The following is a 21,988-nucleotide window of genomic DNA, read 5'->3' as shown; positions in this document are numbered from 1 at the left end:
ATACCGTAGCGCAGTTGGTAAAGAATCTGCCTGCAATGCAGGAGACACTGGTTCGATTCCTGGGTCGGGAATATCCCCTGGAGAAGGAAATGGCAACCCACTCCAATATTATTGCCTGGAGAATTCCATGGACAGAGGATTCTGGCAGGCCACAGTCCATGGGGTCGCAAGAGTTGGGCACGACTTAGCAACTAAATGACGACGATGATGCAGATGACACCACCTTATGGCAGAAACTGAAGAAGAACTAAAGAGCCTCTTGATGAAAGTCAAAGGGGAGAGCAAAACAGTTGGCTTAAAACTCAACATTCAGAAAACAAAGATCATGGCATCCAGTCCTATCACTTCATAGAAAATAGATGGGGAAACAATGGAAACAGTGAGACACTTTATTTTTGGGGGCTCCAAAATCACGGCAGATGGTGTCTGCAGCCATGAAATTAAAAGATACTTGCTCCTTGAAAGAAAAGCTATGACCAACCTAGACAGCATATTAAAAAGCAGAGTCATTACTTTGCCGGCAAAGTTCCTTCTAGCCAAAGCTATAGTTTTTCCAGTAGTCATGTATGGATGTGAGAGCTGGACCATAAGAAAGCTGAGCACCGAAGAATTGATGCTTTTGAACTGTGGTGTTGGAGAAGACTCTTGAGAGTCACCTGGACTGGAAGGAGATCAAACCAGTTCATCCTAAAGGAAATTAGTCCTAAATATTCATTGGAAGGACTGATGCTGATGCTGAAACTCCAATACTTTGGCCACCTGATGCACCAGACTCATTTGAAAAGACCCTGATGCTGGGGAAGATTGAAAAAGGGAGGAGAAGGGGACAACAGAGGATGAGATGGTTAGATGGCACCACCAACTCAATGGATATGAGTTTTGAGTAAGTTCTGGGAGTTGGTGATGGACAGGGAAGCCTGGCGTGCTGCAGTCCATGGGGTTGCAAAGAGTCGGACACGGCTGAGCGACTGACCTGAACTGAATAAATACAAACCTAAAGAAACCTCAGCTACCTGGAAATTTTAAATTATACTTCTAAACATCTATGGGTCAAAGAAGATATTAAAGCCAAAATCAGGGACTTCTCTGTCCGTCCAGTGGTTAAGACTCCATGCTCTAAATGCAGGGTACACAGGTTTGATCCCTGGTTGGGAAACTAAGATCCCATACACCGTACAGCATGGCCAAAAAACTTAAAAAAAAAAAAGAAACTAAACAAATAAAAATGCAACTTCCAATAGCATTAAAAAACAGAGAGAAAACATATCTAACAGAAGATATGCAAAACCACTACACTGAAAACAAGAAAACATCTTTGAGAGATAAACTGAAGGCCATATCATGTTCACAGTTTGGCAGCTCACAGTAAAAACGGCAATTCTCCTCTGATTTCTAGTTTCAAAGCAATCTTAATCAAAATCCCACTGCTCTCCTTTAAAAGACAGATTGACAAGCTGATTCTGAAATCCCTATGGAAATACAAGAAGCCAAGAATAACCAAGGCAACCTTTAAAAACAAAAATTGGAGGACTCTACTCCAAAATATTAAAACCTATTGTAAAGCCACAGTAATTAACTGTACAAGTATAGTAACTAAAACTTACCAATGAAAAAGTAAAGCCTAGAAAGTCATACACAAGTAGGATTGTCTGATTTATGACAAAGGCAAATTGCAGTGCATTTGGGAAAAGAGTCTTTTAAATAAAAGATGCAGGGGCAACTGGATATCCCTATAGAAAATATTGTATCATGATCTCTAACCTTACACGATTCACAAAAATAAATTCCAAATAGAATGTAGATCTAAAAATAAAAGTAAAAAAACCCATAGCAAAATATCTTTGTGTCTTTGAAGCAGGCAATTTTTTTTTTTTTACAATGGTGTGATAGCAAAGGGACCCAACCACACGTTTCCATGTATCCATTCTCCCCCAAATTTCAATTCCATCCACACAGCAGGCAAATATTTTTTAAGCAAACAAAAAGGCACTAACCACCACCACAGCAACAATAAATTGGACTGCATCACACCTGTTACTAAAACACAGACTAAGACAGTGAAAAGGCAAGTCAAAGATTAGAAAAGGGTATCAGTAATAGATACTGCAAGGAGATCCAACCAGTCCATTCTAAAGGAGATCAATCCTGGGTGTTCATTGGAAGGACTGATGCTAAAGCTGAAACTCCAATACTTTGGCCACCTCATGAGACGAGTTGACTCACTGGAAAAGACTCTGATGCTGGGAAAGGTTGGGGGCGGGAGGAGAAGGGGACGACAGAGAATGAGATGGCTGGATGGCATCACCGACTCTGTGGACATGAGTTTGAGTGAACTCCGGGAGTTGGTGATGGATAGGGAGGCCTGGCGTGCTGTGATTCATGGGGTCGCGGAGAGTCGAACACGACTGAGCGACTGAACTGAACTGAACAGAATACCCTAAGGAGAGATCTGTGATTGCCTGGGATTGGGGTCAGGGCAGGAAAACTAGATTTGTAAATTCTCCAGACTGGGAGTATGTCTTAGATATATTCGTATTTCCAGTTCCCGACAGGGCTTAGCACATCGTCAGCACTTAGTTTCATGACTACTGAATGAAGTGCTTAACAGCAACAAGGGGTCAGTCAGCAGCAGACTCAGGAGAGTGAAAGTGAAAAGTGAAAGTGTTAGTTGCTCAGTCATGTCCAACTCTTTGTGATCCCATGGACTGGAGCCCGCCAGGCTCCTTTGTCCATGGGATTCTCCAGTAAGAAAACTGGAATAGGCTGCCATTCCCTTCTCCAGAGGATCTTCCCAACTCAGGGTTCGAACCCAGGTCTCCTGCATTGCAAGCAGATACTTTACTGTCAGAGCCACCTGGGAAGCCCTTCAGGAGAGGAGATAGGGAGGCAAGTATGGCAAAGATTACTAGTTCCCATCTGATATAGAGCCACACTCCATCCACAATGATCTAGTCTATACTGTCAGCTAAAGCCACTTCTGAATCTTACTTACAGCTGCTACTGCTGCTGCTAAGTCGCTTCAGTCATGTCCGACTCTGTGCGACCCCATAGACGGCAGTCCACAAGACTCCCTAAGTATGGCCAAATGACTAAGGTTTGGTCATCAAGATCAGAGTTATAGAAAGGTTTCTCTCTTTCTTTTTTTCCCCCCTTGGCCACACCACATGATTTGCAGGATCTTAGTTCTCCAATCAGGGATTTAACTCGGTCCACGGCAGTGAAAGCACTGAGTCCTAACTACTGGCCTACCAGGGAAATCCCTAGAAAGGTTTTTTAAAAGATGAAAGGTATGCCCCTTTTATCTTCTGCTTTTCTTCCTCCTTTCTTCTGCCTAGATCATGGATATGACAGCTGGATATACAGCAACCATTCTGTGATCTTGAAAACAGAAGCCACATGCTAAGGATGGCAAAGGAAAAAGAGAATGAGACTGGTCCTTGACAAGCCTATGGTGCTGCTATATCAGTCTTAGATTGTTATTTTTGAATTTGTTTTTACAAGACAAAGAAATTAACTACTATCTTATTTAAGCAATGGTTATTTCTTATCTCTCTCTCTAGCAGCCCAAACAATTCCTACCTGGTAAGGTAAGAAAGAGACTCCAGCAACAAATCTATGGTCTAAGATACCATCAAGCCATCTCAGTTATGCTTCAATGCTAATAAACTGTTCATTTCCACTGAAATGGGGGGGGGGAGTTGGGGGGGGAGTATAGGAAGCAAGACTGACTAAAGAATCTACTCTGTGAAAGTACACCACCATTACAGCTCAGATGGAGGGGTGTTTATAATAGTTTAGTACACTGAAAAGATTGCATAATACAGTACTATAATTTCTTGCCAACATTTAGGAGTTATGTTCTAGAAAAGTAATGCGACTTATTGTGACTGGCCAAAACCAAATTATATGAAAATAAGAGGTTAGGAAAAATAAACATTTTAACAGAAAATGTTAAATCAGCTATTTAAAACCTGTTCAAATAAAAATCGGTGAATTTTCTACATATTAACCCCTTCAAATTTCCAAGAAATAATACTGTAGCACAACAGTTTGATAAGGCTGATTCTCTCATGATCAATATTCTACTTCATAAAGATTCTGAACCTGTTCTCCTTGGCTTGCCATTTTATATCTTTGGTAATTCTGTTTTTATTTTTGTTAAATCAACAAAAATTTTCATATTTTTATAGTGACTGTATAGTTTTTGGGGTTGTTTTTCATCCATACATTAAGAAAATAGAAAATAATCTGATTTCTCTGTGGACTATTATAGTCTGAATTTTTGTGTCCCCCTAAAATTCATATACTGAAATACTAACCCCCAACGTGATTAGGAGGTGGGGCCTTTGGTGGGGGGTGATTAGCTCATGGAGTGGCATCTCATGAATGGGATTAGTGCTCTTATAAGAAAGATCCCCAGTGAGCTCTCTCACATGTTAAAACACAATGAAAAGGCAGCCATCTCAGATATAGGAAATGGGTCACCAGGTGACATGAAATTTTCTGACACCTTGATCGTGGACTACCCAAGTTCAAAAACTGTAAGAAATTAATGGCTGTTTAAACCACCCAGTCTATGGTACTTTATTATAGCTGCCTAAATTGATGGAGAGAAAGGTCCTTTTCTATTTCTCCACTCCCTTGAATTTGGGCTAGCTCAGTGAATTGCTTTGACCAATAGAATATGGTGGAAGGGCTGTTATATTAGTTCCAAAGCCTAATCCTCAAAGAGGCCTTGCAGCCTTACAGATTCCACCTTCACCTTTTTAGAAGGCTACCTTAATAATGCCAAACTAGCCTACTAGAGGATGAGAAGCCACACTGAGAAGAAATGAAGCCCTTTAATTAACAGCCAGCACCATGTGCAAACATGTGAGTGCAAACATTTGCAGGTTGGCTAAACAGTTCCTTGTTGGTTTCACTTGGCTCTCTCATGCAGCTCAATCCACCTAGAGGGTTGACCGAGTTAGAAGGTCCAAGATGTTCGCACTCACATGTTTGCACATGGAGCTAACTGTTCATTAAAGGGCTTCAGTTCTTCTCAGTGTGGCTTCTCATTCTCTGGTAGGCTAGTCTTCCTACAGAATCATGAAACATAAAATCTTTTAGTCCTGAGTCATTAAATCTTGGGGTACTGGTTTAGGCAGCAGCAACAAACTTTAAGATAATACTTAAAACAATAGCTTCTTGAAGGTGAGAACAACTGCTTGAGATTTCTCTGTTTTTATCTTTAGCTCACCTACTATAGTATCCTGTAAGCCATGCTGACTTCAACACTTCATTCCACTACAATTCAAAAAAAAAAAAAAAGAAGAAATTAATGTATGAAAACACAATGGAGAGCCATTAAAGGATTTTGTATGAAGTGAGTAATATGTAATAGGCACTTTAAAAGAGAACTCTGGATACAATGTAGCGTGGACTAGAGGGAGGAAAGACCTACAAAGGAGGGTGACCAGTAAGAATGCTGTTGGAATGGTCCCAGTGAGAGGTCTAGTAGGAAATTAGGTGCCTAGACTATAATTACTGCTACTGCTTCTGCTACTATTACATGCATTATGTATTTATTTTTTTATAGAATGTCACCTTGGTGACTCTTTAAAAAAATTCTCTCTTTATTGAAGTATAGTTGATTTACAATGTTATGTTAGTTTCAGGTGTACAGCAAAGTGATTCAGTTACATATATGCAGATGTGTATATACAGAAAACATATTCTTTTTCAGACTGTTTTCCATTATACATTATTACAAGATACTGGACATAGTTCCCTGTGCTAAACAGTAAGTCTCAGTTATCTATTTTATACATAGAAATGGTATAACACATTTATGATGCACCAAATACGGTAGTTAGAAATTTGTATGTATTTGCTCATTTAATCCTTAATACAACCCTTTTAAAGAACTTTTTATTTTGAAAACAATTACAGACTCACATTCTCAAACTATGTGCCAGAAGGTCCCACGTATCCTCTCCCCAGTGGTAACAACTTGCATAACTATAGTAAAATACCAAGACCAGGAAACCAACATCGGTATAGTCCGCAGATACTATCAGTCAGGTTACTCAGATATCACCAGTTTTACAAGCATTCATTTGCCTGTGCATGTGTATGTGTAGTTCTATACAACTTTATAAAGGATGTAGACATGTGTAACTACCACCACAATCAAGACACAGAACTATTCTGTCACCGAGAGGATCCTTTATAGTCACTCACTCCCGTCTCCCTGATCTCTAACCCCTGACAAACACCACTCTGCTCTTCATCTCTGTAATTTTGGTATCTCAAGAATACTATATAAAGGGAATCATACAGAATGTAATCTTCTGAGAGTGGCTTTTTTCACTTCAGACTCTTCCTAGTTGTTGCATGTATCAATAGCTCATTCTTTTTACTGCTGTATATTATGAATGTGCCACTATTTGTTTAATCATTCACCTGTTGAAAAACATTTGGGTTGTTTCCAATTTTTGGAGATTAGGAATAAAATTGCTATGAACATTCAGGTACAGGTTTTTATATGAGTTTAAGTTTCAATTTCCCTGGAATAAATGTTCAATAGTGCAGTTTCTGGGTTGTACAACTCTGTTTTTTCAAAGAAATTGAAGCTATCAATGGTGAAGCTGGGATTCTAATCTAGATAATCTGCCTCTAGGTCCTAACTCAACACTGTTTCCAGTGGTTGTAGAAACTGAAGGAAATAAATGGAATCAAAGAAACAGTAAGGAGGTAGAGTCAACAGAACCTAGCATTGCTCAGATGAGGGGTATATGAATAAAGTGTCAAGACTAACACCAGGTTCCAGCTTCAGCACATTAGATAGATGATAAAATATGAACTGAACTTTAGATATGCTGTATTTAGGGGATATGCAGGGTTTCCCAGGTGCCACAGTGGTAAAGAATCCACCTGCCAATGTAGGAGATGCAGGAGATGCGGGTTTGATCCCTGGGTCAGGAAGATTTCCTGGAGGAGGAAATGGCAACCCACTCCAGTAGTCTTGCCTGGAGAATTCTATGGACAGAGGAGCCTGGCAGGCTACAGTCCATGGGGTCTCAACAGTCGGACATGACCGAGCACACATGCACAGGGAATCTGCAGATCATTCCCATCTTGCAGGCAATTAGATTACAAAACAGAACTAGGTATCAAGAAAAACTCTGGTTAGAGACAGAGATTTGAGAATCATCACACTTAGATGCTGAGTAACATCAGAGAGACAGGGTACAAAATAACAAGAGATCTGACAACAGAACCCTGAAGAACAGAAATAATTGTTCCCTTTAGTTTTTCTCCCCACAAACAATAAAACAGTAGGTACTGTGACAGATTGCAAATTCATTATTAACTTTGGACCTTCAGCACTTCATGTCCACTTTATCAGTTTTACAATGCTATTATAAAGTATGAGGTATAGAGTAATATACTTTGCCTTCCCCCACTCTCTTTCTCATTTAAAAAGAAATATAAAAGGAATACAAGCTGACTAAAAAGTCTTACTATGTCAGTATACATTTGTCCAAACCCATACAGTGTACAATACCCAAACTGAACCCTAGTGTAAACCATGGACTTTGGGTGATGTCAGTGTGGGCTCATCAACTGTGACAAATGCACCACTCTGTGGGCTGTATTGGAAGCCATGCATGTGAAAGGGTGTATAGGAAATCTCTGTATTTTCTACTCAACTTTGCTATGAACCTAAAACTAGTCTAAAAAGTCAATTAAAAAATAAAATTAAGCCTCAGTACAAAAGAATATGTAAAAAGCACAAATTTCACTCCTCTCTCAGCATCCAACTCCCTCCAACCATTTTTCAAAAAAAAAGATATGTAGAAAGGAATTTAAAGAGGTAAACTGACAAATCTTAGGAGCTAAATAAGAATCAAACAATATCAAGGGTCAATGCATAATGTCAATTATACTTCAATAAAAAAAGTCAAGGATTCATAATGATAAAAGTGATAGATAAGTTCGATTCTAACCTCTTTGGAAGTTCAGTATTTTGCAATAGAATAAAATAACTATTATGGAATCCATGCTTTGCCATTTAACAATTTAAGTGCCACGTACCATTATTTTATGACTACATTTTTTGCAGTTGTATCTCAAACTGAGAAAGAATTATAATATTATAAACAAAGTCACACCTCTTAATATATTACATAATTGAGTTTTTACTCCTTTCTCCAAAAATAAAGTCTACACATTCATTTTTTCTCATACCTGTCTCCATGGAAGACAAACACCTAAATAGAACGTCTAGGACTTATAAGGATGAACCATGAATTTCTAAACATATCCTGTGTCAAAGTCAACACATTCACAATTTCAAGTTTTAATATATATATATATATTTTTTTTTACCAAAAGATAAGTTTATATCTTCATCATGCCATAGCAATACTGCAAGAAAAACCCTTTTATCAAGAAAACTTTCAGGCTTCCCTGGTGGCTCAGTGGTAAAGAATCCACCTGCTGATGCAGGAGACAAGGGTTAAATCCATGATCTGGGAGGATCCCACATGCTGCAAAGCAACTAAGCCCATGCGCCACAACTATTGAGCCTGTGCTCTACAGCCTGGGAGCCACAACTACTGAAGCCCTAGAGCCCACACTCCAAAACAAGAGAAGCCACCGTAATGAGAAGCCCTCGCACCAAAATTAGAGAGTAGCTCCTGATCTCCATAACTAAAGAGCCTGTGCAGCAACAAAGACCCAGCACAACCAAAAAGAAGAAACTTCAAATTCTTATTTCCCAATTCTAGTTTTAGAACTAGATAGCTTTCAGAGACATTAAGAGAACAGGTTTGAATAATGAAAGAAATTAGCTTGGTTTATGTAAAGGAGCTAAGTGCCAAGTAAAAACTAATTCCAACCAAAACATTCAGCACAGTTTTTATTTCTGGAAACTTTAGCTCCTGGCTAGAAAATCCATCCCAGTTATGACAATAAATGGTAAAAATGTATTGAGCTATAATATATTGATAGATTTAGAAGCCCTTTGTCTCAAGCTAAAACTACTGTTCTGGTTCACACCACATTGGGAGAGCCTTAAATGAGATCAATGATTCTCAAGTGGAAGCCTGTGGTAAACCGTAACATTTAGGAGATTTGTTTTTCCTTCAAAATTTATCTACCTCCCTCATATTCTCCCTACCACTAAGATTCTTCAGCGAAGTGGAGATGATATAATGGATATGCATGTGCACCTTTTTTTCTTTTAACTCTTAAGATTATTCTGATATTTATGTAACTCTTCACTTTCATGGAGAATTCCTGAATTAGGTCCAACTCTGCTTTTTTACATTTTTAAAATATTTTCCAATCCTATTTTTAAACATTGTATCAATAGCAAACAAAAGAAGCAGAGCTACAAAGGGGCAAGAACACAGCAGAAAGCATAGCAGGTAAGAGGCTGTACTAACAGCAGCCCTAAGCCACCTAGAGTTTTCTGTGCCAGCTCCCTCCAGAACCCATTATATTACATTTTAGATGACCGTTCAGCTCATCATCCTGAGAAAAACACACAGTCTACTCGTTAGATAAAAATGTAAAAAGAAGCTATTTTGGACATCAAAAAAACTAAGCCGTAGAAAAAGAAAGACAAAAATTCCTCTGTTCCTGCATTAAAAGAACAATAACAAAGTATTATTTTGTGCAGCTGATAACTTATTTGGAGACTTTCTGCCCATATTTTTTATTATTTTAGTTTTTCATTATGTAGCATTATTTTTCTGTTATAAAACCCAGTCAAGCCAAAAACCTTAATCTTTCTAAAACCTAATAAACTACTACAGAATGCCAAAACTGTATGAAAAAAAAATCAAACACTCCTAATCCATATTGCTTGCAGACAGTTTAAGAGTTGGATTAGAAAAACAGGCTTTCAAGGTCCATTTTCGAGCAAACAATTATACTTCTTCACGGCCTTTGTTTCAAATCCCTTATAAACAGCTTCAATACTGAAATGTACTAGAAAAGAGAATTTCTAATCACGTATATATAATCAGCCAATTATTATTATATTCTAATTTGGATTAGTGTTCCTTAAATCACTTGCTAATTTCCTATTCAATGTTCAACTTTACTGCATTCAACAATGACACCTACTGGCCATCTAGAATCAGCCATTCTCTAAGACATCTCTAGTAGGCTGGTTACATAATAAGAAAGACATACATATACACACAAGATACACATAACCTGCATGAAAGCAGAGATCTGTTCATAGGTACCCACACTACAGAACTGCACCTAAAACAGAAGCAGAACTGTTCTTTGTGACTATTATTCTTGCCAAAAGATAAAAAAGAACGAAATACCAAGTATCAAAATTTTATCTGAAACACTGATAAATATCTCAGTACTCTAAACATTTCAAAACAAACTCTTAATCCAACACTCTTTACCAAATGACATTTAGAGAAAAAAAAGTTTCTAATTTAGTTTCTGGGCTATACTAATATAAATCATCAATAGTAGGAAAAAAAAGAATTTTGTAAAGTTCTTCTGACATGAAGTATTAAAATAAGTTCAGGAAAATTATATACTTGCTAATAAATACTACATTAGTCTTTACAGTCTAAGCTAAAGGCAACATTTCAATCAGCCTACATTTTAGAAATGTACAATGCCTCTTTTAAAACTGCTTTCCAGTGAGCTATAAAAAATCAAGTTTTTAATGTAGTATGTCATTCCATAATACACAATGACTGGAATTCCATTTTAATTCTACATTTCAAAGTGCAAATGAGTGACAGAAACTTAGAATTTATGTCTGTAAATACAGTTTACCTCTATCGGAGAGGGTCAAAGGACATACTTTTTAAACCTAAGAAATAAATAATTCATAACTAGTTTCCCAGACTTACGGAGCAAATTACTTAAAGATAACTTCCCCTTCCCCGCAACACCCCCGCCTCCAAAATCAGCCCACCATCTCATTTTCAGTCTCTAACGTCCACAATATTTAGGGAGTTTTAAAAAAAATTTACCAACTAATTTTCTAGTCATTTTCCAAGTTGCACGTACCTTCTGCTATAGATTTTTGAGCGTCTCCACTTCCCTTAAGATTTAAAATAAAAAAAAAATTGTAGTCAGTCATGACCCTTAAAACAAATAAATTCACGAACTACAAAACGTGAACCTGGCCACGCTCATCTCAAACTAACACATCTCTCAACCCAAGTCCATATTTGGGATAAGCTCTTCGTGACTACTCTATCCTTCATGGTTCTTCGCCCACAGAGCCTGCCGGGATAGAAAACAGTCAAACCAACGAAAAAAAAAAAAAAACTACTCAGACACATTAATAGGTTGCAAGACCTCCTCTTCCCAGGAGGGACAACCTAGTTGTTTGGGTAAATAACAGCCAAGGGTTACATAATGTATAGCTATGAAGATTCTCAAGTATCTCACCGCCAATATATATCTTTCTTCTCCGCTACCCCGGTTCCCACTCTGAGAAATGGCCCTAGGAAGAAGCAAGCCCTAGGGTTTCTCTCAGGTGTCTGCAATGCCGCGTCCGCTTTCTCTGAGCTCCATACAAGGAATTTCTCCAGCCTTCACAACACCGTCTCGCTCCCGCCTCTCTCCGGTCTCCGCCAGCGCCACCGCAGCCCCCCACGCCCGAGGCTCCCACGTCGCCCCGCAGGGCTCAGCCTCCAGCCGCCTCGGCTGCTTCTCCTCCTCGCGACCCTTCCAAGCGGCTACCTGTCTCCTAGTGGTTCCGGAACCACCAAAACGCGGGCTAACGCCTTCCCAGACCACCCTCGGCAGGTCCCGTCTATAGCTCCTGTGGCCGAAAAAGAAAATCCTTCCTATGTGGCACTCCGCGTCCCCCAAAGACAGCGCCGCCGCCTACCTGTCACCCCGCTGCCTCCGGCTTCTTACCGCCACCGCCTCCCGCAGCAGCCTGCCAACTGCAGCGCAACAACCCGCCCCCTCATTGGGTGATTCCACGCTCCAACAACGGTGCCGCTGATTGGTAGCAGATTGCCTGCGGCCCTCCCCCTGTGCAGCGTCTAAAGATTCCGGCCTCCTAGCAAGGACGACGTCGCGTCATTCCCACCTTCTGTCCTCTACAGTTTCCCTTACCTCGGTCAAACTACAGATGCACAGATATGCGGGGGAAATGTCCACTTCAAGCCTGCTTCATGTCACCTTCACTGGTCCAGGAATCTGTGACCCAGGGAAGAATGTTTAATTTCTCCTCTGGTTTCCTGCCGTAAGTAACTCGAGGTGACAACTTCCGTTTCCGGTTGCCTCTGTCTGGAGGGGTGAGTCTTGAGTGTCCTGAGAGGTCAGATTGTTGTCAGGTAAATTGGGGAGCTGTTGGGAGATCTCTCACTCGGGAATAAGAATGAGACTCTTTCCTGAGGATTGTCAAAAGGGAGAGACTAAATGGAGGTTGATGGGAGTGCTCAAGAGGGAAAGAATCGAAGGACTAGCAGGAGAGAACTATGAGGTCCTGGAGTAGTGAGGGGTGGCTGTAGAGGATGCAGTGAGAATCACTGGCGTTAAGTCCAGACCCTTTTTTCCCTCTTCTGCCACCCTCAGCATCCCCAACCCCGTGTTTTCTGGTTTACCTTTGAGTCGAATGATGGCACAACCATCATCGAATTGAAAGTTTGTAAATTTACAATGCCTCCTCACGAACCTGTGTTTGTTGTTCTTTAGTCGCAAACTCGTGTCCGGCTCTTTTGCGACTCCATGGACAGTTGCCCACCAGGCTCCTCTGTCCATGGAATTCTCCAGACAAGAATACTGGAGTGAGTAGCCATTTGCTTCTCCAGGGGATCTTCCCGACCCACGACCCGCATCTCCTGCATTGCAGGCGTATTCTTTACCGCTGAGCCACATGGGAGTTGCTCAGTTGTCTCTGGCTCTTTGCGACCCCGTGAACGGTAGCCCATCAGGCTCCTCTATCCGTGGGATTTTTTCCTGGCAAGATTACTGGAGTGGGTTGCCATTTCCTCCTCCAAAGGGTCTTCTTTACCCAGGGCTCCAACACGCATCTCCTGCATTGCAGGCGGAGTCTTTACCGCTCAGCCACCTGGGATGTATAGTATACTTTTATTTATTTGGGGTTTTTTGGGGAAGATTTAATATTTATTTATCTGGTCGCAGTTGGGCCTTAGTTGCAGCACGTGGGATCTTTGTGTCATGCGTGACCTTTCATTGCAGTGTTTGGGGTCAGTGTTGTGGCAGTCAGCAGTTGTGGCACACCAGGCTTAGTTGCTCTGCATTGCATGATAGATTCTAAACCACTGGACCACCAGGGAAGTCCCTGTAGTAAATTTTAAATAGGATTTTTCTGGCATGAATGTTTATGACACAGAGTTAAAGTGAAAAGGAGATACAAAGTCATCACATTAATGTTTAGTGTGATTACTCTTTTTAAATTGCCTATACACAGATACAGGGACTGGAAGGGACACTAAAGGTGAAACCAGTTCATTTGTCTTTAATTTTCTAATTTTCCTATGGTAATCACAATTTTTTAAATGAGAAACTGAAACATATACTTCAAAGTCTTTGGTAAGCTGTGAAATTATGTATATTGTAAGTGGCATTATCCATTTATTTCCTTCTTACGGAAGATATGCCTGCACTCTTCCTGTACTAGAGCTAGGTCCCTTTAATGGAGGTTGATCTTCACCAAACTTATAGGTTCACTTCAGAAATAGATAGAATGAGGTGGGAGAAAAAATTAGTAATTACATGTTCTTTCCTTGTTGAATTAATTTCCTTGCTGTTCTTATCTGAGCAGCTCTGAAATGGAAATTAATCACTTCCTACTGACTTCTTAACACAGTTTAAGTCTCTTTATCTAATTTTAATTTTTATTGTGACATATACATAGCAGATGAAGAAGGAAATGGCAACCCACTCCAGTGTTCTTGCCTGACAAATCCCATGGACAGAGGAGCCTAATACATATAAGAAGGCTATATAAAACATAAGTACATTTAAACAAATTATAATCAAGCAAATAATTGATCCCATTCAGTTCAGTTGCTCAGTCATGTCTGACTCTTTGAGACCCCATGGAGTGCAGCACACCAGGCTTCCCTGTCCATCGCCAACTCCCGGAGCTTGCTCAAACTCATGTCCATCGAGTCAGTGATGCCATCCAACCATCTCATTCTCTGTCATCCCCTTTTCCTCCTGCCTTCAGTCTTTCCCAGCATCAGGGTCTTTTCCAAGGAGTCAGTTCTTTGCATCAGATGGCCAAAGTATTGGGGTTTGAGCTTCAGCATCAGTCCTTCCAATGAATGTTGAGGACTGATTTCCTTTAGGATGGACTGGTTGGATTTCTTTCAGTCCAAGGGACCCTCAAGAGTCTTCTCCAATACCACAGTTCAAAAGCATCAGTTCTTTGGCGCTCGGCTTTCTTTATGGTCCAACTATCATATCCATACATGACTACTGGGAAAAACCATAGCTTTGACTAGACGGACCTTTGTTTGCAAAGTAATGTCTCTGCTTTTTAATATGCTGTCTACATTTGCCATAGCTTTTCTTCCAAGGAGCAAGCATCTTTTAATTTCATGGCTGCAGTCACCATCTGCAGTGATTTTGGAGCCCAAGAAAATAAAGTCTGTCACTGTTTCCATTATTTCCCCATCTATTTACCAACCTTCAGGTTAGGAAATAAAGCATTGTCAAAAGTTTAAAATATGCATTCTCAACAGAGATGATTGTCTTTAAGTCAGTAAAAATTGGTTCTTGTTGGGTGGGGTGAGAGGGCCAAAAAAAAAAAACTACCCTTAGATATTAACAATACAATGGTTTGTGGCCCTCCAAAAAGCCATAGTACATAAACTGGGGTTTAAAATTTCATGTGGAGGGGTAAGGTGAGAACATGATTAACAGGGACAAAAAGGTCTAAAAAAGCTCTTTGGGGGTACAGTAATTACAGTACTTTGAAAAAAACTGCCTTAGAAGTTCTGTGAATGAGTTTCTGTGATTCCATCTCCACCAGGAGGTAACCACTCTCCTAACTTGTCGTAATTATGTACTTGTTTCACTTAAAATTTTTCCACGATGCATTCCTAAAGAATGAATTGTTTATTTTCATTTATATAAATGGCATTAAAAGTTATTTTTTCTGACTCACCCCTTGCTCATTGTTTGTGAAATTCATTCATACTCTTCCATAGTTGTAAGTTTGAGTTGTTTACAGTTTGGGGCAAGCATAAATAATATAACTAGAAAGATTCTTATAATATAAAACTGTTATACAGATGCAAGAGTTTCTCTAGAGCAGTGCTGTCTAATGCAGATATAATTACAAACCACGTACTTAAAATTTTCTAATAGCCATATTAAAAAAGTATAAAGAAACAAAATTAATTTTAAAAATTTATTTGCTTTTAATTGGAGGGTAATTGCTTTACAATGTTGTGTTGGTTAAGAAACGTAAAATTATTTTTAATAGTATATTTATGCAGCCCAGTATATATATTCAAGATATTATCATTTTAAGATATACTCAGTATTAAAAGCTACTAATGAAATGAATTTTCTTCATGTTGTCTTCAAAATTGATGTATTTTATTTTACTCTTACATAATATGCTGTTTATATATATAAAAACACAGTGCCTATGACTGGAATTGCGAGGCCATAAGATATTCAAGGGACTTCCCATGGGGCTCAGTTGTTAAAAAAACAAAATAAAAATCTACCTGCCAATGCAGGACATGCAGATTCTATGTCTAGGTCGGGAAGATCCCCCGGGGGAGAAGGAAATGGCAACCCACAGTATTCTTGCCTGGAGAGTTCCATGGACAGAGGAGCCTGACAGGTTACAGTCCATAGGGTCTCACAGAGTCGCCACAAGTGAGCATGCACACATGCAAGATATTCAAATGTTTAACTTTTCTGGGTCATACCAAAGTTTTTTACAGTGGTTGTGTTAAATTGCATCTTCTCCACCTGGGTGTGAAAGTGGAAGTCACATCATTACAGTGTGTTTTTACAGTCTTGCAAGGTTGGTTCTAACTTCATGTTACATGAAGAAACTGAAGTTCAGCAAGATTAAAATGATATAACCAGGATTTTACAGCTGTTAATGGTGCACTCATGGTTTAATGCCAGATGTGTACAGCACTAAAGTCTGCATTTCAGTAGAATTCCAAGATCAGGATATCATTGTTTGATTTATGGCTATTGTGACATAGAAATAATTTTGAAGAGTAAGTGAAGCCTCCCTAAAAACATTGTTCAACTTTTTGTTCTTTTTGAAAATTTGTTGAAATATTTAGTAAATCCCTATGAAGGGACTCTTTCTGAAGTATTTTAATTATATAGAAGAGAAAATACATTGAATTTATTAGAGGAAATTAGTTTAGGAGAAATGAGTATTCATGTATACTTACTTTTTTTTCAAAGATTTATCTCCCAAATTAATATTTTGAGCATAGTAGTATTATAACTTTGAGAGAGCCTTCATACCATAGTAATATTTCAATTTTCATTTTAAAAATCAAGTTTTTAATAAAAAATTGACCTTTGGTTTTGTATTTTCTTCTAAAATACATTGATACTTCAGTAGGTTTAATGTTCTAGAATTGATATTTCCAAAAAAAGTTTGCCTTGTAATCCAAAGATTTTTGGAATGAAACATTGTTAAAAAAATTTTTTTTTTTTAATTCAGGGAACTCATACCAGGGCTCTTTGACAACCTAGAGTGGTGGAATGGGGTGGGAGGTGGCAGGGAGGCTCATATGTACATGTAAAAGGGAGGGGACATATGTATCCCTGTGGTTGATTCATGTTGATATGTGGCAGAAACCAACACAATATTGTAATTATCCTATCCTTTTTTTTTTCATTAAATGTATTTATTTATTTATTTTAATTATTTAATAAATGATACAAAGCACAATGCCATAAACATTAACAGTTAAAATTTCACCAAATGAAAAAAATACTATGCAATACACAGTTGCAAAAAGCTACATTAAGTAATTTTACAACTGCCTCAAGCTGCAAAAAGAAAAAAAACCCAATGCCATACCTAAGTTATCCCTCTCTCAAAATAATGCCATTTATATTATAAACCACGAGCTCCCCATCAAAAGACGGGAACTGCTTTTGTTCATTCATATATATATATATATGACTGTATCACTTTGCTATACACCTGAAACAAACACAACACTGTAAATATAGTACAATATGAAATAATAAGTAACAGATCTTTGGGGCTTTACACTGAGTTAGAGTTCCTATCAGAGGGATAACAGCACCACAGCCGCACTGGATCCTCATGAAGGAGGCACACGAATGACTGGGTTACAAGAGTTACAGGAATGAGAGCTGCTCATTTCCCAGAAACTACAGCTCACAGGAAACCAACAAAGGCACCAGATACAGACCATTCACTTATGAATGTGTAAAACTCAAGAAAGTCCACATCACTCATACAACATGTCGAAAGTGCCTCAGAATTCGCACAATACCAACTTTCTCATGGTTCTGGTTAAATTACATATACCAGTTTATAACAAATGGCAAAATCTGTAACTCTGTTCAATTAAAAGATTACTTAAGAATAGTTTCTTGTATTTCTATGCCACCTTTATAGTTCTGGTTTCTCATTTCTTGACTAGTAAATACAGCGTGCAGGTTCTATCCCAGGCTAATGTATACACATCCGGAAGGAACATCCTCTTAAATCCACAGATTGTTGAGGTGGGGAGCCCCCAACCACATCACATTAATTTCACATATGATAATATACATGTTTCAATCCATTCTCCCAAATTATCCCACCCTCACCCTCTCCCACAGAGTCCAAAAGACTGCTCCACACATCCAAGTCTCTGCTGTTGTCTCGTATACAGGGTTATCATTATCCTCTTGCTATATTCCATATATATGTGTTAATATACTGTATTGGTGTTTTTGTTTCCGGCTTACTTCACTTTGTATAATAGGCTCCAGTTTCGTCCACCTCATTAGAACTAATTCAAATGTATTCTTTTTAATCACTGAGTAGTACTCCATTGTGTAAATGTACCACAGTTTTCTTATCCATTCGTCTGTGGATGGACATCTAGGTTGCTTCCATGTCCTGGCTATAATAAACAGTGCTGTGAGGAACATTGGGGTACATGTGACTCTTTCAATTCTGGTTTCCTCGGTGTGTATGCCCAAGAGTGGGATTGCTGGGTCGTATGGCAGTTCTATTTCCATTTTTTTAAGGAATCTCCACACTGTTCTCCATAGTGGCTGTACTAGTTCGCATTCCCACCAACAGTGTAAGAGGGTTACACTATCCTATCCTTCAATTAAAAATAAATTTAAAAACTTTTTTGAAAACATAATCTGAAGAAGCCAACATTTTATCATTATAATTAAATGCTTCTAAAAGTATTTCTTTTGTGATAATGTATTGAATCTCAAAAGTCAGACTGAAATCTGAAACCATAATTTGTTTCCTTTATATTATTGAATCCACTGAACAGTAATGAAATAATGGATTAAATGTTTTATTCAAAGCTGTGAATGTTGTAGTTTTAACTTGTATTTGTTGGTTATTGGTTTTTATTCTCCTTTAAATGTGAAATCATCAACATAAATGTTTTAAATAAATTTAAATAAATAATGTTTTAAACCAATTTAATGTCTATAAATAAAAATATTAACTGTTGACTGATTTGTCAAAATTACTTTGTACAATTTTGTCCCCCATATTCTGGGAACTATTGTTTAATGAAATGAGTGCTTCACATAATATGTCTTTAGTATACACTATCTAATAATTACCTCTGTCTTCTAAAATGCAGTGTAGGAATCCTGCCTTATTATTGGATTTGTTTATAGTTATAAATGCAGACAAAATGGTAATAATTATTTGGTTTGGTTTTATTTCTGGAAAGCAATTATTATAGAATTGCTACTGCTAATCTTATACAAATTACAGTATAGCATTATTAATTTATACCTTTGTAATTTGAAATTCATAGCAATATAGCCGGGGACTGAACTCAAGTTTATTTCTGTATTATTTTTAAAAATAACACTAGAAAACTGAAATCTTTATATACCCATCAGGGGCAATTTTATTTAAGCAAACTTATCAATTAAAAGTGGGTCCTAAGGACTCTGTTAATGGAAGAGAATATAAAAAAGAGAATACTTATATTTATGTGTATATCTGAATCACTTTGCTGCACACATGAAACTAGCACAACATTGTGTGTGTGTGTGTGTGTGTGTGTGTAGTCACTAAGTCATGTCTGACTCTTTGCAACCCCATGGACTATATAGCCTGCCAGACTGCTCTGTCCTTGCGATTTCCCAGGCAAAAAGACTGGAGTGGGTTGCCATTTCTCCAGGGGATCTTCCCAACCCAGGGATCAAACCCACATCTCCTGCATTGCAGGTGGATTCTTTACCACTGAGCCACTGGGGAAACCCAACACATGTAGGTCAACTATATTTCAATAAAAATTGCTTTTAAAAGTCTCTGTTGATCTACTACAGGAGTCAGCAAACTACAGCCTGCTGGCCAAACTCAGCCCATTGCCTGTTTTTATGTGGCCAGTGAGCTAAGAAGAATTTTTACAGATGAACATTTACAATCAATTTGATACTAAGAAACACTAAACTTTGAGCCCCAGTTAAGCACAATGTTACCCACTGAAAGGGAATTGCATTTTTTTAATCAGAAGACTTGTATTACAAAAATTATACTCAGCTGTTATATTTTGAATTATATCAGTAAGATATTTATGGAAATTTGTTTTTTCACATATAAGTATCTACATAATATCCTTGATTTTACCTTGTGACCAACAAAGCCTAAAATATTTACTGTGTAGCTCTTCACAGAAAAAGTTCATGTGATCCGTATATATTAACCACAGTAATACTGCAGTTTTAAAGAATTGTCTGAAGAAAGAAAGTAATGAAACAGTATGTACAATATTTTATTATACATATTCATGCACTGTGAAAGACTTAAAAAAGTAGACAGTATTGCTTAAATGTTAGGAGCGAGGGCTCTGAAATGAAGCTTTAAAGTTCAAAACCCAGCCTTACCATTGACTATTTTTGTTACCTTCAGAAAGGTACTTAGCTTCTTGGAGCCTCTTTGGCTTCATCTATAAAATGAAGATAATAATAGTAATCTAAGTTCAAAGAGTTGCTTTAGGAAGACTGTAAAAGAGTTGACACTTAGATCGCTTTAACATAGTGCACCTGGCACACAGGGCATGATAAATGTTTGCTATTATTATAATTAAGAAAGAAACCAAATAGTAAATGTTCTTTCTTAGTGATGGGCTCTTTTTATATCTTGTGTGTGTATATTTCCAAACAGTGAACATGTACTAGTTATATAATAAGACACTTTAATAGAATTTCTTAACTTAGAGTTTTCAAATATTGGCTCTCTTTTTAAAAGTCACTTTAAATGTTTTGCCTTAAATAGTAAACTTGGGTACTTGATATCTGTAATGTATGTATTTTTCCCTTAAATTAATTTTTTCTATAGACATGGCCCATGGACATGGACATGAACACGGTCCTAGTAAAATGGAACTTCCAGATTATAAACAATGGAAGATAGAAGGGACACCATTAGAAACTGTCCAGGAGAAACTGGCTGCACGAGGACTAAGGGATCCATGGGGCCGGTAAGAACAATCAAATAATTTAGGTAGATTTTATCCTAGAGAAACAATGTCTATGTTCCTTTTCAATATATTCTTTTTTAAAAAAAAAATCAGTGAAAACGTCTTTTTACATTTAAGTTTTAAGATCAGCTTTATTAAAATATCACTTACAGTAAAATTGATCCTATTTTAAATGTAGCATATAGAGCTACTGATCTTATACCACAGAACAATTCCTATTGTGATCCACTTAAATTATCTTATATAAGGTAGCATTTAAGTCTGTTAGAAAGGTGAAAATCAAATTTATTTTACTTAATGAATAAGTCATATGTGATTATAATTTCCCCCTTTTTTTTCCCCCTCTAGCAATGAAGCTTGGAGATACATGGGTGACTTTGCAAATAATGTTTCCTTTGTTGGAGCATTATTAAAAGGATTCAAGTGGGGATTTGCTGCATTTGTGGTAGCTGTAGGGGCTGAATATTACCTGGAGTCCCAGAAAAAAGATAAGAAACATCACTGAAGATAATACCTGGAAATATCTTTTAATGTCTTAACTTCCTTATAAAAAGATTTCTTCACTGTAGCCTACTCACCTGTGTGTTTATTCCTTAAGGAATACTCAGTTCAGTTCAGTTCAGTTGCTCACATGTACTAGTCTGCTTTTTCATTCTTTAAAAAGTATCTCGAGCCATATCAGATTTGGCTTGGAATACATGAGAGGTTGAGTGCTGGCAGCAGTACATTCTGCAAATAGCTGACAGCCAGCATATATTTGAACAAATGGATATGTTCTAATAGGTTTCTTTTTAAAAATTTTTTTAAATTGTGATAAAATTTGCCATCTTGTTTTTAAGTGAACAGTCAATGACATTAAATACATTCATAATATTTTGCTACCATTACCACCATCCATCTCTATAACTATTTTCATCTTTTAAAATAGAAAATTATGCCAATTAATCAATAACCCCCATCCTCCCCTCAGTCTCTGGCATCCATCATTCTACTTTCTTTCTCTGTGATTTTTGACTACTCTATGTAGAATCATGTGGAATTTGTCTTTTTATGGCTGGCTTATTTTATTTTGCATAATGTCCTCAAAGTTCATCTATGTTACATATGTCAGAATTCCCTTTCTTTAAGGCTGAATAATAATTCTGTTTTATGTATATACCACATTTTGCTTATCCATTCATTCATCGATGAACACTTGGGTTGCTGATGGACACTTGAGTTGCTGCCACATTTTAGCTAATATGAATAATACTGCTATGAACATAGGTGTACTCTTTTTTTTTTTAATATGGGATCTTAGTTTCCCTACCAGGGATTGAACCCAT

At 37.8% G+C, this 21,988-nt stretch overlaps 2 protein-coding genes across 8 annotated transcripts in view; one reads left to right on the top strand and one right to left on the bottom strand.

The window, feature by feature from the left end:
- The window catches only part of HYCC2 (hyccin PI4KA lipid kinase complex subunit 2), a 71,239-nt gene extending 59,254 nt beyond the window's left edge, over positions 1-11,985 (bottom strand). The window contains exons 1-3 of one of the 7 annotated variants that reach the window (XM_055398505.2): positions 11,873-11,938; positions 11,041-11,074; positions 5,240-5,286 (exon numbers count right to left, since the gene is read on the bottom strand). The gene's annotated coding sequence lies outside the window, so the exon portion shown is untranslated. The other 6 variants (XM_055398516.2, XM_055398506.2, XM_055398508.2 and 3 more) reach the window with 6 other exon arrangements.
- Positions 11,986-12,185: 200 nt separating this feature from the next.
- Positions 12,186-21,231, top strand: NDUFB3 (NADH:ubiquinone oxidoreductase subunit B3). Its single transcript, XM_088828427.1, has 3 exons — positions 12,186-12,326; positions 20,522-20,663; positions 21,012-21,231. Exons 2-3 carry the CDS (start codon positions 20,524-20,526, stop codon positions 21,166-21,168), a joined length of 297 nt encoding a protein of 98 aa, XP_088684553.1. The 5' UTR covers positions 12,186-12,326; positions 20,522-20,523; the 3' UTR covers positions 21,169-21,231.
- Positions 21,232-21,988: the final 757 nt, after the last annotated feature.

Source organism: Moschus berezovskii, chromosome 2 (genome assembly GCF_049115385.1).
Source record: "Moschus berezovskii isolate FMDL1 chromosome 2, NW_MosBer_1.0, whole genome shotgun sequence".
NCBI classification, from domain to species: domain Eukaryota; kingdom Metazoa; phylum Chordata; class Mammalia; order Artiodactyla; family Moschidae; genus Moschus; species Moschus berezovskii.
The sequence above is the reverse complement of the archived record's forward strand: the minus strand, read 5'-3'. Positions and strand labels throughout refer to the sequence as shown.